Raw genomic sequence first — 15698 nt, forward strand, 5'->3', positions numbered from 1 at the left:
AAAGGAACCCATTCTAAATTAGAGGAAATTTTGACACCAGGTAATTTCAAGGAGGGTGCAGAAAATTCTGGAGGGATAGGATTAGGAAAAAGTGGTAACGATATAAGGAAAGTTATTGACACTATCTTTGATTTAAAATTGCCATTCTTTGAATTGGAAATGATGCAGTGTAATCAAGAATTGGTTAGAAACTTTTTGACAAAAACAAGGGTTCGGCATTACTTTTGAAGAATTGGTTTTCCTCATTGATGAAATGAAAAATTCGTCATTTATACATTAAAATAATTTTACCAGGGTGAGAGATTAGTCTTGGATCTTTCTCCTCCTGCTCTTCTCCTTAAGGGTGAAATATTACTCACAATCAATTTTTTTGGCTATGTAATTTCTAAAAGTGACATTTTCTCTAGTTTCCTCAGTTTTACCAACTGTTTTAAGGTCAACTGCGTTTTGCTGTTTTGTCTAATCATAAATTAATCTCATTACATGAAAAGGAATATAGTGTTAATGATCTCATAGTCTTCCTTGAAACCTTAGTAAAGTTTTTAACTTAATTACGTTATTTCCCTTTGGTGATTCACTTCTGTGTAACAAAAACTAGAAAAATGATCAGTTGGACAATGATGTTGCATTGAAACTCTTTAGATTGTAACTGTTCAAACAATGGGGAACGTTGCCACTCCTTGTCGGTGTAATAAACCCTTGAGGATTCATATAGGGGATGGAATTTCCCTTGTTTATTTAGGAGGTATTATAGTAGTTTTGAACTTAAACCCGTTTTGTCCTTTTAGCCTCTTTTTGCACTTTACTGGAAAAAAAGACAAAACAAACTACCGGGGATTGTCAATTTAATTGACATATACTGATATTTATTATTTAAAGTTTTGATAATTTTTATTTGTAAAAGTAAGAAAAGTGAAAATATTTCAAACGTATTTTGTTTTCAGCAAAGCGTAAATTATGTTCTGATCTTGAGAAGGCATGGGGGTTATCAGACCTACTCATCTTAATTTTTGCTTGTTTTTTAGTTTGACTCGGCTATTTATTGTAATTTTTGTTCGTCTTGAGTTCCGTTTATTTATTGATAGTGATTTGTGGTAATATTAGGCTTGGAAATTTATTTGACTTTATTTTTGCTCATTCTTGACTTAATGGAGCTCTCCACTTTTTTTTGAAAAACTTGTTTTTGGAAAAAGTTTTAAAATTAATTTTTGTATTTTATTGAGATAGTCTTTCTCATGGAAAAAGAAATATTTTATATTTTTTCAGTTTTTTTCTATAAGAATCCATAGTATTGGTTGCTATTTGTATGTTGAAGAAACTTTTTCAACAATTTTTAATCCTGACACGAACAGTATTTTTTAATTTAATTTTATTGCTTCCGAAACTGCCTGAACAATAAAACTTAATATCATTCTGAAATATTCTATCTATGCTCTTTGACAACCTGGATACACTTACACTTTTTTATTTATTGAAATTGTAAGAGCAGAAGTATTAATACTTATTAAAACTTTTATAGATCTTGCTAAAAATCGATGTCATCGTAATAGACTCCACACCAGTATAATCACAGGGGGCTCCTTTTTTTGGGGATAGGGGTTATGAATTCCTTTTTCCAATTTTGAGGATACTGATCTGAAATTGTTATTTTGTTCAACATTAAAGTTAATAGAGCGCTCAAAAATATAGGAAAAGCCTTAATGGGGTCAACAGGAATATCGAATGGTGTAATGCTCGTCCTCTTCAATTTCATCAGTTTGAGGCGAACTTGGGACTCTGTGATGATTAGAAAATCCATAAGATCTGGCGATGGGTGCGGAAAAACCACCGAGTTTAATGGTGGAAGCGACTGAACAATCGCTGCCAGGTGAGTGTTTAGGCGATCTGCAGTTTCTTTGTCCAGCTCATCATAGCCAAAACCCAGCCCAGTCTGCGATATAGCTTTTTAGCGGTATACCTTGGAAGTTTCTTTCAGATATCCTGCTTAACTTTTCTTTTTCAACGTTTGTACGTGTTGAGGCTGATTAAGTCAGATTTTTGGGTGTTGAGACGGTTCTGGTAAGATTTTAAATTCAGTGGTCCAGTTTTTGTTTTCTTAAGCTTTTCTACCGAAGAAGTCACATGGAGTTTATAGAAACGTGGATATAACACTTTTGACTAACCTAACAATCATCTGAACAGTTGTAAAAATATTGAATGTAATCAGGACATCACGGTGTCTTTAAAAAAGTCTAGTTGTATAGACGTCTTTTTGGTGGGGTCATGGAGAAAATCTGCTCAGAATCTGTTGTTTTTTTTTGTGAGTGATTGTCGTAAAAGAAAATCGCATTGTTTAATGATGGTGTTCCAAGATTTTGTAATTTTATTTTCTAGAATTCAATCAGAATTTTTATTGAAAAAGCTTCAAAACGTATTGAGCTTAGGGAAATAACTTCGATATTTCTTTGTAGGTTCGAAAGTGAGGTCTGTTTGTCGCTGCGTCCGTCAGGCTCGCCGGGCAATGGGCGGAGCATTGGGAAGTCTTTTTCCTGCCGGCGGGAACTTACTATCAAGCGGAAGCTGCAAAATTATATCAGAAGCGACAAATCAAATAGTGTTGGCGATATTTCAAGCCCTCAAAGTTGATAATCGAACACCAATTGTAAAGCTGGAACCACTTCTTTCTCAAATTCCAAAGGTTACAATTTTCAGTACTATATTTAAAATCGTTTTATTTTCTGTTTTAGGATGTATTTTCAATTTATTCCTTTTTTTGAAATTTTAGAATTGATGTTAATGGAAACAAATTCGAATTTTTAACAATTTTTTACTCCGCTTAAATTGTCAAAACAAGCGGGTAACAACATAAATTATTACTAATTATTAATAATTTAAGTGGGACATAATCTCAATAGTTTTGAGAAACTGCTGTTTCAAAACGAGGGACCAGGAGGTAAATAATATTTTGTATTTGCTTTATTAAAATGAAGAATTTTAATAAAAATATTGTTCTAAGGCCGTTTCCAGGATTCTTGCTTAGAGGGTTGGGCAGTGAAGTATTTAGGATTTCTGTTCTGGGGGGGGGGGCAGTTAAAAGCTACTGTAAGTCTAGAAATTTACCAGCAACCAAGTAAATTACTGTTATAGTACCCTTTTAGAGCTTATTTATTACTAACCAAAGTGAGGAGCTCTAATCTTGCTAATCCTTGAAAGAGATACAAAACAACATAAGCACTGTAAGTATTTCTTATATTTAAATCTGTCTTGCTTTCCTCCCGAAGTCGATTCAAACATCGCCAGTATTCCCCTTGACATTGCAATTGATAGACAAGTGTCCTATTCCTGTCTGATTTCGGAGTTACATTTTTTATATTACATATTTTATACTATATAGCAAAATAACGTCTAAGTCAGATCGAAAGTAAGAGCCGATTTTTTTTATTCATAGTTTTGACCCCGCTTTACGTTGTTTTATGAGCATTAACAAGTAAAACAAAGAAAAATAAAGCTTCATTGCAATAAAATCCTGAAGACATGTTACAGAGGTTAATAATACAAAGCCTTCATCATGAAGATCCTATCATTTCATTGCATATGTCATTTAAAAAAGAATTTCTCATCTAGTTAGCCTTTATAGCCTTTATCCCCCCCTCTGATGCCTCAAGGTTTTTACAATTAAATCTGTTTTTTGTGACCTGTTTGTCTTTTACTTTTTGGGGTTTTATTTATTATATCATATATGTTATATATTATGTTATATATTTATATTTTTTGCTGCTTTAGCGTGGTAATGAACGCTTTGGACATGTGGTAATAGGGATTAATTAAGAGTGAATGCACAGTTGGAAAAAAAAATTCGCAATCACCAAAATTTTCAGAAACTTTATTGGGATGACAAAGACTTGCCTATAGACCTTTATTTGGCTTGCCCAACAGTTTCTCGGTAAGGAGGCTAGTCTCAGAGGAACAGAAATGCTTATATTTTCGCAGCTTCCTCACAATATCAGCTGGATTTTTTTTTGTATTTGAAATGCTGTAGTTCAGTGGTTAAAAAATCTCATGTCGAGTTCTTCAAACAACTGCTCGACATATGGAAAAAAGACTAGGTCTTTGAAAGAAAGAGGAGTGTCTGATGAGGAGAATCACCGACGTTGGTGTCTTGGTGTTTAGGCAGATGTCCCAATACTTTCAGCTGTCTGGACTGCTATTTTAAAAACTGGACATGCTACTACCTCCATCAAAGCCAAGCCCAACTAAGTGGTTCATGTCTAATCCTAGCTCCAAGTATAGTCTTATTATCCGCTTTGCAAGACCCACGCAAGTCAAATCATTCACAGTGTCGAAACACAAAAATTGTTCTTGATGATCCTCATAGAAACAGACGACAAGAACAGGCTGTTCTTTTGAAGTTATATCACTCATCTCATCAGCCAATATAAAAGATCTGTAAAGGGGAGAAATTTTGTTGCTGTGCATCAGAGTATACAATAAAAAATCCACGGGACTGCTGATAGCAAGACATTAAACTCTTAGAAAAAATTAACTGGAAATTTCGAGGAGGTGTTCCCCCTGGACCCCCTAGAAATACGCCACTTGTGCGGGGGTATTTTTGGTTGGAGCTGAGGTACCAAAAATTCTTACAAAGCGCATCAAAATTTGTTTTTTGTTACTTTTTTACGTATTTTTCTACGTATATGTATTTTGTTACTTTTTTACGAGTTTGAAATTTTTTGCCTGGAGAGGGAAAGGGGTCAAACCTTGTAATTGCCCCCCCCTTAATTACAGCCTTATATTCTTCCCATTTTGTGTTGTTTCGTAAACTGGAACATTTTTGTGTACCTGTCATGATTATTTGACAAAGCTGTATAGTGGAAAGTGAGTGATTGAATAAATATCACGTAATAAATATATAATATAATAAATATATATAAATGATAAATAATAAATATAATAATAAATAATAAATAAATAATAAATAACAATAATAAATATAATAAATATCAAATTGAATAAATACAATATAATTATATAATCCAATGTGGGGGGAATATGAAGTTCAAAAAAAGATTACTAATCAAATCTTTTAGCCATACAAAATTGATTATACTATTAAACAGTATTTTTGTGAAGTATTAAAACATTAGCTATGAGGTTTGTTTACTTTTTTTATTTTAAGTTTACTTTTTAAGTTACTATATTGGAAGGCTAGCTGTGTGATAATTTTCTCATTCAATGTAAAAGGTGATTAATTTAAATTTACATTTTTGAACTTTTTTTTGTCTATTCTTCATACCTATGCCATATTTAGTTCTTATTGAAGCTTTTATCGAAGTGGTAGCTGTTAAATGATTTTCCAATTAAGTTTAAGTTGGTAATTAGTAATTTGATTAGTAAATTAAGTTACTATTAATTTACTATTAGTTTACTTTTTCTATTACTTTTACTTTTTACTTTTATTTTTACTATTAATTTACTATTACTATTAGTAAATTGAGTTAATAGTAAATTAGTCAATTAAGATAAGTGAATTAAATTTGATTAGTAAAATCAAGTAAAATATGCAATACTTTTCTGATCACCTTCATATCTAATTGTTCTGAAACTTGTTGTTTTGGACTTATTTTCTTAGTTTAAAGCTGTATTGTACATAAATAGCAGCTGCGATATTCGCCCAACTTTACCTTCCTTAAGAGTTTCTTTCAGTAAATTCTTACGTTAAAGTGTATTTGCATCTTTCTTTGTAGAATGAAAATGTGCTTCTTATAACCGATGAAGAAGGATACAACTTGCTCCAAAAAGCAGTGGGTATCAATCATGTGGACCTAGTAAAATGGATCCTTGCTAGAAAACCAGATGTTAATAGAGGTTCCTGCTCATTACCATTACATATCGCGTGTTTGAAGGGGTAAACTTCTTTTTTTAAATGTTAATATAACGTTAAGGTCATAATATTTAAGTAGCCTAATGGTAGTGACTCTGTAAGCTCAGCCAGGGTCGACCCAGGTCTAAATGGGTACCTGGAGAAATCCGGGGAAGGTAAACAGGATGGGTTTGCGAAAGCGCAGGATGGGGTACTTGTGTATTATTCAGAACACACTCAATAAGTGAAGTTAGGTTCTTTCGTGAAACAAACTACGATGCGAAAATCTTTTTCATACCCACAAAGACAGAACTCAATTTAGTTTCCTACGCTTAGTGATAGAAAATAGTGTCTGAGCATGGATTTTGAAATGAAGATTTGGGATTTGCCAAAGACTGAAAAAGAGGCAATTACATTTTGCAGGATAAGGGGTTGTTGCCCACAACAAAACAGTGTATCAATGGACACAACATGACTTTATACTCTTACGAGAAGGAGCATTTTTGGAAGTGTAACAATAGGCCATGTTTGAAAAAAGTCAATTTGCGCGTAAATACGATGTTTACTGACAGTAGAATACCATTTATTACTGCAGTTCGTTTCATTTATTGCTGGGTTTGTGAATTGACAAATGTGGCCTGGTGTGGACGAGAGCTAGGCATTTCTAAGAAGACAGTTAGCAATTGGAATAACTACCTCCGTGAAGTGTGTATGTTTTTTATGCTACAGAAAAACTGTGGGAAAATCGGAGGAATCGATTATACAGTGGAAATAGATGAATCCTTGTTTACAAAAAGGAAAAATAATGCAGGAAGAATCTTATCGCAACAACGCGATTCTTAACGACATTTCTGCGTTCTGGTACATAATTCTAAGTTGTAATTTTACAATTTTCCTAATAAAGTATTATATTTCCATCATTAATATATCATCATCATTATATATTTGCACATTAAGGTGGGGTGCATTATATCAAATACCTAACTTTACCTAACCTAACCACCTCTATATATAAAATATTTAATGAAAATGTACCTTCATCGTAGTTTGTTTCACGGAAGAACTTAACTTCACTTATTGAGTGTGTTCTGAATAATATACAAGTACCCAGGATGGTTGGCCCCCAACCCCCATTGCACTTCCTGGGTGAAGGGACAAGAAACGGAGATCAGCATCGCCGATAGGGACTGTAAGTCCAATACCGTATTGTTTACCTTATTTCTTTACCTTTTAGCCTAATAGAATCAGGGATATTTATGTAATTATTGCAGTACTAGTCATTATTATTATAATTAATTATAGTTTATGAAATTATCTTATATTAATTATATATTATGATTATACTATAATCATTTTGTATACATCAATAATAAATATTAAATGGAGGCTATAATATAATGTTTCTTTTTTAAAATTTTAACTCAAACGCTATTCTGTCAGAGGCCATTATTTTTTGGTTATTTGGTATTTAATGTGTCAGAATACAGTCTCCAAGAAATTCTAAAAACTAGACATCTCTTTAATGATATCGTACTTATTTTTGTATTATACACTTCGCATTTGTATTTGACTGAAAAATAAATGTCACCCTGAGCTATCGCCGCATATAGGAAAAGTCCCCCCTGTATAGCTTTTGACTCATCTGGAAACAACAACGTAATTTGACCTCTTTATACACAACAACCGATCAGCACCCCCTCCTGAAATCATAGTTTTGGTCAATTTTAGTTGTAAGATTTCAGTTGTACACCAAAATATCCAGGTTCAGTAGCCATTTTTTAAGAGGTAACACAAGGACGGCTTGATGAATTTCAGTTGCCTAACAGGAGTTGTATTTATTAACCTGTCAGAGTTGCCGATGAAACTGAATTTATCGATAAGAAATGTGCTGAATTTAAAAAGTATACCAAAATAACTTAAAAATGGATTAGTAGCCATTTTCCAAGATTTAAAACATGTACAGTTTGATCAATTATTGTTGTCAGCTCAATTTTATACGATGTAATAGAACTGGTAATGCTGGTTTTATGTGCGGGGGTGATATTTATTAGCATGTTCGAGCCATTTATTTGAATTTAATCATAAAATAGTGCAGAATTTTGGAAATTCATTAAATTAACTAGGCTCTTTGGGTATTTTTTAAGAGGTAAAACAAGGACAGTTTGATCAAATTCAACTGTCAGGTTGATTTCATATGGTATATTACAACTAAAATGGAAATTTCACACCTGGGGTGAAGTGACTGTTAAGACTGATGGCTGTAAATGTATACATTGCCATAAGGTCAAGAATTTAGTTAGCAGTCCACATGAGAAGAAAACCTTCTACTGAATGGCCCATATTCTATGTCCGAAGGATTTTATCATCCTTCAGGCAAGGTCTTACAATAATACATTCAACCCACAGTTCAATAAACGTTGGTTTGTTGGTTTTAGTTCAAGCACTCCAATCATTATTTTTTTTTAAAACATATATTACCTTGATTGTGTTTTGCTCGAGTTGGGTTTGCTTTTTCTTTCTTTATCTATTTTTTCGTGTTTATTAAATTTTTGTGTTTACTTATTTTCGTGTTTATTTATTTTCGTGTTTACTTAAAAAGGGGAGGAGGGGAACCCCTCCTCCCCTTTTTAAGCGTTGCGAACCTTTTCGGGGGATTGATGTATTTCTTTTTATGTCATGGATTTTGTCTAAATTATCTTATCATATATAGTGCAGAGCAAGCTCTTAACTATATTTTATTATAGGTTTGGTAAATTTTCTTTAAAAGACTTATTTGTGCGTCAGAATTTTAGCTGCTGAAATATTTGAAAGAAAATAATATTTTTAAAGAAAAATATTTTTCTACTAAAGAAGAAAAGAAAAACAGAGGTTGACTGTATTTCAGTATAAGCTTTATTTTCTTTGCCATGTCTTATAAACAGAGTCCCCCCTAAATCTGTTAGTTAATTGAAATAATCATTGATATAGATATTTATCAAATTTTTTCTAAACGAAGTTGTCGACCGATTTTGAAATATATTTCGTTTCACTCTTCTCAAGTTTTCCTCCAAGAAAGAGTTATGTCTTGAATTGGTGGGTGAGTTACCCCAAAGCGTCTAGGCTTTCAAACAGGCAGAAAGAGGAGCTTTGTTAGTACACCAGTAAGACTTATTAATACTTACTTAGCCCATAAAGTCCATAAACGAAAATGGCTGTTGAAAGGCATCTACCAACAACGTTCAGTGTATTTTTTTTTTCTAAAATAGTAAAATTATTAAAAGCTATTAATTTCTTGTAGACTGAAGTATTGTAACCAGTGCCATCTATAAAAAAGAATATACATGTTGGAAAATGAGTGCGTATTTTTCAATGATGTCATGTTTATTTATTTGAAACAAATGGGAAAAAAGTAGAAATGTAATTTAACTGCTCAATTTTCCCTAAGATTCAAAATAGAAAATGTTCTGGTGGTATTACTGTAGATTTGACAAAATTAACAAAATTAGAAAAATATCAACTAAATTAGCAAAACCTTTAGTAAAGTTTGAACGAAAAAAAATCCCATAGAGAGCGGATATATACCAATAACAAGATAAACGTAAACAACTTCATATTCATATCTCCTCTAGGATACTGAAAATATAACAATGACAGTAAAAATAAAAATCATAATTGAGATACCCATTATCCTATAAATTAGTATGATTTATGAAATTCGTTTTTAAGATTATCTTGCTTAAACTTTTCTAGATCACTTTCTAGGGAATTCCATAATATAGATACAATATAACGAAACGAAAAAGAATTAATTATTACTTTAATTGTCTATGAAAAGTCTCACACTGGTTCACTCAAACTTTTATCATTGAGCACATGAGTAGCAGCATTTTAAATCTTTCCAATTAGTTGACTGTAGCGATGCTTGAGGAATGTAACTTGTAAGAATAATAAGCGAAAAACACAGCAATTCCAAAATTAGGGCCCGACCGATATGGATTTTTGGAGTTCAATACTGATACCGATATATCGGTAGCGTACCGATACTTTACTGATATAATTTGCCGATAAATTCCCCTCGGGAAAACAAAAAGTACCTAAAGTTTACCCCCCCCCGTTCTCTGTCCATTTTATATTCACATGTTTCTCCCTGGTCTGTTACACACCAAGGAATAGCCTCAATACTTCACTATGGATTTCAAAAATTAGGCCATTTACAATAATTATTTCATTTTCTTTACCTTTCCTATCAGCAGATTCTGATCTCACAGATGGAATGGTGTGTTGCGGAAGGGACAAATAAGAAACAAAAATTAATCAAAGAAGCCGGTTTAGTTACATAAACACAAATACGTAAAAATCTGATTGAAAGAAACGCAAGATGTTTATTGAAATTGATTGTTCAAAACCCAAATTTCAATTGCAGGACTTTAAATTTTAATCATTCACATATTAATTTGAAAACTTACTTTACATTCATATGATATTGTCTCTTGCTAACGAATCCATGCTAGGCCCACTAGATACAAGGGTGCAGCTAGAGTTTTAAGTTTGGATGAGGGATTTAAAGAATGTGTCGACAAAATTGCTCAGTGTGGCGACAAATGCGGACACACAAGCTAAATTTTCCAAGGTGTTGACACATGGCGGCGACACCTTGGAGCTCCCCTCTCCCCACCTTAAATCACACCCTTTCCCCCTTAGCTGCGCTCCTGATAGGATATCTTGGTTTTAACCGATTGAACCTCGGATCGTTCACCCACGCAAGTGAACATTCATTAAATAGAAATGTATGGCTTATTGTATTCTTTTTAGTTGTTTTGGTAAATAACGTATGTTCTTGAAGTCACAATGCATTTAGAACATTGCTGCACCGGGTTTTTATTGACAAGTTTTGACAACAAATATACTTTTACCTCCTCTGATTCACATGTGCTGCTCTCTCCGCCATGGTCAGATTTAGTTGGTGGGTCCGCCCGCAAGGACTGGGCAAGAAAGAATTACCTGAACAAATCTGTTGCCAATCTGGTGGAAAAAAAAACAAACAAACATATCGACCGATAACTGGTATTTTTCAAGATATCCAATAATGACATTGACCCTAATATCGTCCCGACAATATCAGTCGGGCTCTACTCAAAATTTAATATGGTACCTAACATTTAAAGTTTCGGAGAATTCCAAGTTTCTGAGGAAACTTACATTATAACCTCTGAAGGATTTTTAAGATTTTTTTAAGAATATAAATCAATATAAATACCAAAATACTTCATTGACAGAGAACAACTAATACCCCCTCTCTTTAGCTAACATTTTGAAACCATGGATAAAAGCATTGAATTGTGGAAAAATTGAAACTTCTTTTTGGAATTTCCGATACTTAAGTGTGAGCATCTATGTATTTTATTTCCCATCATACAAACAAAAACAGACCGAAGAGAAACAAAGAAAAAAAAAATCGAAAATTTAACTGAAAAAAATCAGACGTTACCACGATTGGCTAGTTTTTTGATACTCAGATAGGCTTTTAACCACTAAACTTTTCATATGGATCGTGTAACGCTCATTTATTATTTAGTAAGTAGTATGGAGTACGCGCCCATGGAGGTACGGCTATAAAATTGGTTATAAGTTATAACCGACTGTAACTTCGACTCCAGACATTTTCAGTATACCGACTTCAACTCTGACTCCCTCAGCAAAACTACTAAAAATCCGACTCTACGACTCTGACTCCACAGCCCTGTTTTAAAGCTTCATTTAACTAGATTTTATAAGTTATATCGAACTCCGACTCCATTCAGCAGAAATCTACTTAAATCTGACTCCACAACTCTGTTTTAAAGCTTCATTTAATTAGATTTTATAAGTCATATCGGACCCCGACTCCATTCAGCAGAAATTTACTTAAATCTGACTCCACAGCCCTGTTTTAAAGCTTCATTTAACTAGATTTTATAAGTTATATCGGACTCCGACTCCATTCAGCAGAAATCTACTTAAATCCGACTCCACGACTCTGTCTCCACAGCCCTGTTTTAAAGCTTCATTTAACTGGATTTTATACGTTATATCGACTCGGGCTCCATTCAGAAAAAAATTACTTCAACCTGACTCCACGACTCTGACTCCACAGCCCTGCATGGAGATACAAGCAATGTATGTCTGATAAACTTATATTACTGATCATAGATATACCAGAATTACTTATGTTCACGAGCCGGAGTTAAATACAAAACGTGAGAAAATAACTACATTGGCGTAAATTCTTAAGCCTAAGCCATGATTGGAAAAAATTACAGTGAATTTTCAATATCCTAATTACTTTGTTCTATATTTCAGTCATGATGAAATTGTAGAGCTTCTTTTAAGACATAATGCAAGGATTGATGCCGATACCAAAATGTGTTGGTATTTTGCTTTTTTTTTTGTGTCGGTTTGCTTTCGTAATTATGTAAATCGTTAACCTGATAAAAAAGCCACCTTTTTCCCTGCTTAATTGTGGTCCGAAAACTTTATTAAATCAAGCACTTATATTGTATCGGATTAACGACGCTTCTTGTCTACTAAGGTCCCTGCGTCAGCTCTGCAGTGTCTTAGGAACTAATACAAAAATTTTAGAAACTCTTTTGCCATTGGGTCAAGGAGCTTTATTCAGGAGCCATTTTCAATTCAGTTTAGTCCTTATTCAGGAGCCATTTTCAGTTCAGTTTAGTCCTTTATTTGGGAGCTATTTTCAGTTCAGTTTAGTCCTTTATTTCAGTTTAGTCCTTTATATTTCAGTCATGATGAAATTGTAGAGCTTCTTTTAAGACATAATGCAAGGATTGATGCCGATACGAAAATGTGTTGGCCCGGACCTCACACTCAAAATTGCGAAATGCGCTTCAAATGCCTTATCCAGTGTGATGACTTCGCAGCCGAGCGAACTAGCGACAAATTGCAAAGCTCTATATTTTATGCAGTAGATGGGGATCAAGTGGACACTTTAGAGCTCCTTCTGCAACAGTCAGAGGCTCATTGGCTTCCCTGGCAACAAAAGCGACCTTTGCTCCACATAGCATGTGAACGTGGAGCATGGAACTGTGTCAAGTATTTAGTGTATGAAAGACCTGAGGAGATTAACCAGTGCTATGATGAGTATTACCCTCTTCATCAGGTAATGTATACAAATATGCATTTATATTGACTAAAAGGCTGAGTGAACTTTTAAAGCTTACGAGAATTCAGAGTGCAAGAATAGGGTTGAAAATAAATATTAAGTGGCTTAGAATAGAATAGGAATAAAGGAAAATGAAGTAAAACAGATCGTATAACAGGTCATATAAAAATCAGTAAAACAGGTCACATAAAAATCGGTAAAACAGGTCATATAACAGGTCATATAAGAATCAGTAAAACTTGTCATACAACAGGTCTTATAAAAATCAGTAAAACAGGTCATATAAAAATCAGTAAAACATATCATATAAAAATCAGTAAAACAGGTCATACAACAGGTTCTAAAAATCAGTAAAACTTGTCACATAACAGGTCATGTAAAAATTAGTAAAACAGGTCATATAACACGTCATATAAAAATCATTAAACAGGTCATATAAAAATCAGTAAAACAAGTCATATAACAGGTCATAAAAGTCAGTAAAACTTGTCATATAACTGGTCATATAAAAATCAGTAAAACTTGTAATATAGGTCATATAAAAATCAGTAAAACAGGTCATATAACAAGTCATATGAAATCAGTAAAACAGGTCATAACAGGTCATATCAAAATCAGTAAAACAGGTCATATAACAGGTCAAATAAAAATCAGTAAAACAGGTCATATAACAGGCCATATAAAAATCAGTAAAACAGGTCATATGAAAATCAGTAAAACAGGTCATATAACAAGTTCATATAAAAATCAGTAAAACAGGTCATATAAGAATCAGTTCCTTATTAACTCTGACCTTTTTTACAACAAAGAATAAGATGCAGTCTGGACTCAATCTAACATATATGAACATTTATTCTTCCATAATGGATTAAGTAGACTGCAAACTAGAGTCTAGTGCCAAGGACAGGGTATTAACGAAACCTAAGAAAATAATCAAGTCAAGCTTAAGATGGACAGAGATTTTCACAATGAAGAGCGAGGATAAACACCCCTGCCCCCTTCTAACACTAAAGGCTAGTGTGTCATTTGTGCTTTAACGAAAGCGATACCCATTTCGAACAGTGAGTTTTTATTTATCATAACATAAAACGTAAGATTTAACCAAAAATCGACTCTGCAGGAAATAAAAACCATAATTTTTTTTAAATAATGCATTTAAATATAGTTTATTATTTTAAAGGGAATTTTTGATAATAACTCTCATTGGATTCCATTTTTTCCAATGCAGAAGAATTATTCAAACGAGCACTGAGTAATGCATGTATAGTGTAAATTTTTTTTGTTCTTTTTCACTTTTAATTGAATATCCGTAATTGAGCCGAAAATGGGTATAATTGAATGGTAATCACTTGAAAAAAAGGTATGGTTAGCAATATTGAATTGTTCTCCTTGAAAATGGCAAGTTCAATCACTGAATTAACCAATTTCAGTAGTTCCTCAATTGCGCACCTATCTTACGTGGTAATTTTGAATGTTATATTATTAACAACTTAAAGGATAAATATGGATATTCTAAAAAAGATTGTTCTAAAATTAAAAAGTACGTTCTAAGGCCAACGCGTCATTTGTGCTTTACCGAAAGTGATATTTGTTTCGAACTATTTATCATAGCATAAAAAAGGTTACAATAATAATCGAGGCTTCAGAAAATAAAAACTAAAGATTAAAGTTTACTTTAGAAATAAGGCATTTGTGACTTCTAATGTGGTTTTATTGTTTTAAAGGGACTTTTCTTTTGTTTATAATTTTTCTTTTGATTCTATTTTATTCTAAAGCATAAAAACTGAGTGTATACCTATTCAAATGTACGCACTGAGTAAGGTGCGCACAGTCAATTTTCTTTTTTTTTGCTGCTTTTAACTGGTTAGGCCTATCTGTAATTAATTTTGAATTTGTATTGTTGAGAAATTCAAGGATAAGTATGGACGTCCTAAAAAAGATTGTTATAATCTAAGTTAAGTTCATCATCTGAGTTTCAGCCAAACGGAGTTTGGTCAATATAATTAACCAGGCGTTCTACAAAGGACCTAGAGGACTTAGCAAAGGACAATAGCAAAATGAATTCATGATGGTCCCTAATTTCTTTTTTCTTAGTTTTTCAGTGCTCTTTGTTTAAAATTTAAATAATGTTTATGTTTATCTTAGTATTACGTAATCTCATTGCCAAATCCACATCCGATCCCTGCGGTGGATTTCTGCAGCTGCGATTAAAATCAAAATATAACAGTTCAAAATAGGGATGAAACCTTTTAATTGTCAGTGAAACAAACATAAAATTTTAACTGAATATTTCGGACACATATACAGTGTCCATCATCAGCAGTAAAAGTTCATGCTTTAGAACTTGGTGCACCTTATTGAAAAGGAGAAAAAATATGTGTTTTTAGCGTTTGAAGAATTAATATATCAATTATCCTCCCGCAAAAACAGTGATTTTCACAAAGATTGAAACAGAATTTGAATCGCTTTCTATATTAATATATTTATGAATTAATATCTTGGATTTGACCTAATATTTTCATTCTTCTTGCTATCTTTCAACTGGCATGTGGTAATACATAGGGCTATATTTTTACTTTCCATGGCTGCTTAAGCTTTGATTCTTTAAACGTTAAAACGGTAGGTTATTTCCGCTAAATGTTGAATTGAAATTCCTATAGATACTAGCCAAAAAGGCCCTTTTTGGACACATTTTCGCTAATGTATATACTATACGTTACA

At 32.9% G+C, this 15698-nt stretch overlaps 1 protein-coding gene across 1 annotated transcript in view; it reads left to right on the forward strand.

Annotated features, from left to right (window-relative positions):
* The first annotated feature begins 617 nt into the window (after positions 1-617).
* LOC136029897 (ankyrin-3-like) overlaps positions 618-15698 on the forward strand; it is a 51425-nt gene continuing 36344 nt past the window's right edge. The window contains exons 1-4 of the mRNA XM_065708390.1: positions 618-745; positions 2451-2677; positions 5724-5884; positions 12599-12974. Of these exons, the coding sequence (XP_065564462.1) occupies positions 661-745; positions 2451-2677; positions 5724-5884; positions 12599-12974 (849 nt within the window). The 5' untranslated portion in view covers positions 618-660. The remainder of the gene's footprint in view (positions 746-2450; positions 2678-5723; positions 5885-12598; positions 12975-15698) is intronic.

Source organism: Artemia franciscana, chromosome 1 (assembly GCF_032884065.1).
Source record: "Artemia franciscana chromosome 1, ASM3288406v1, whole genome shotgun sequence".
Taxonomy (NCBI): Eukaryota; Metazoa; Arthropoda; class Branchiopoda; order Anostraca; family Artemiidae; genus Artemia; species Artemia franciscana.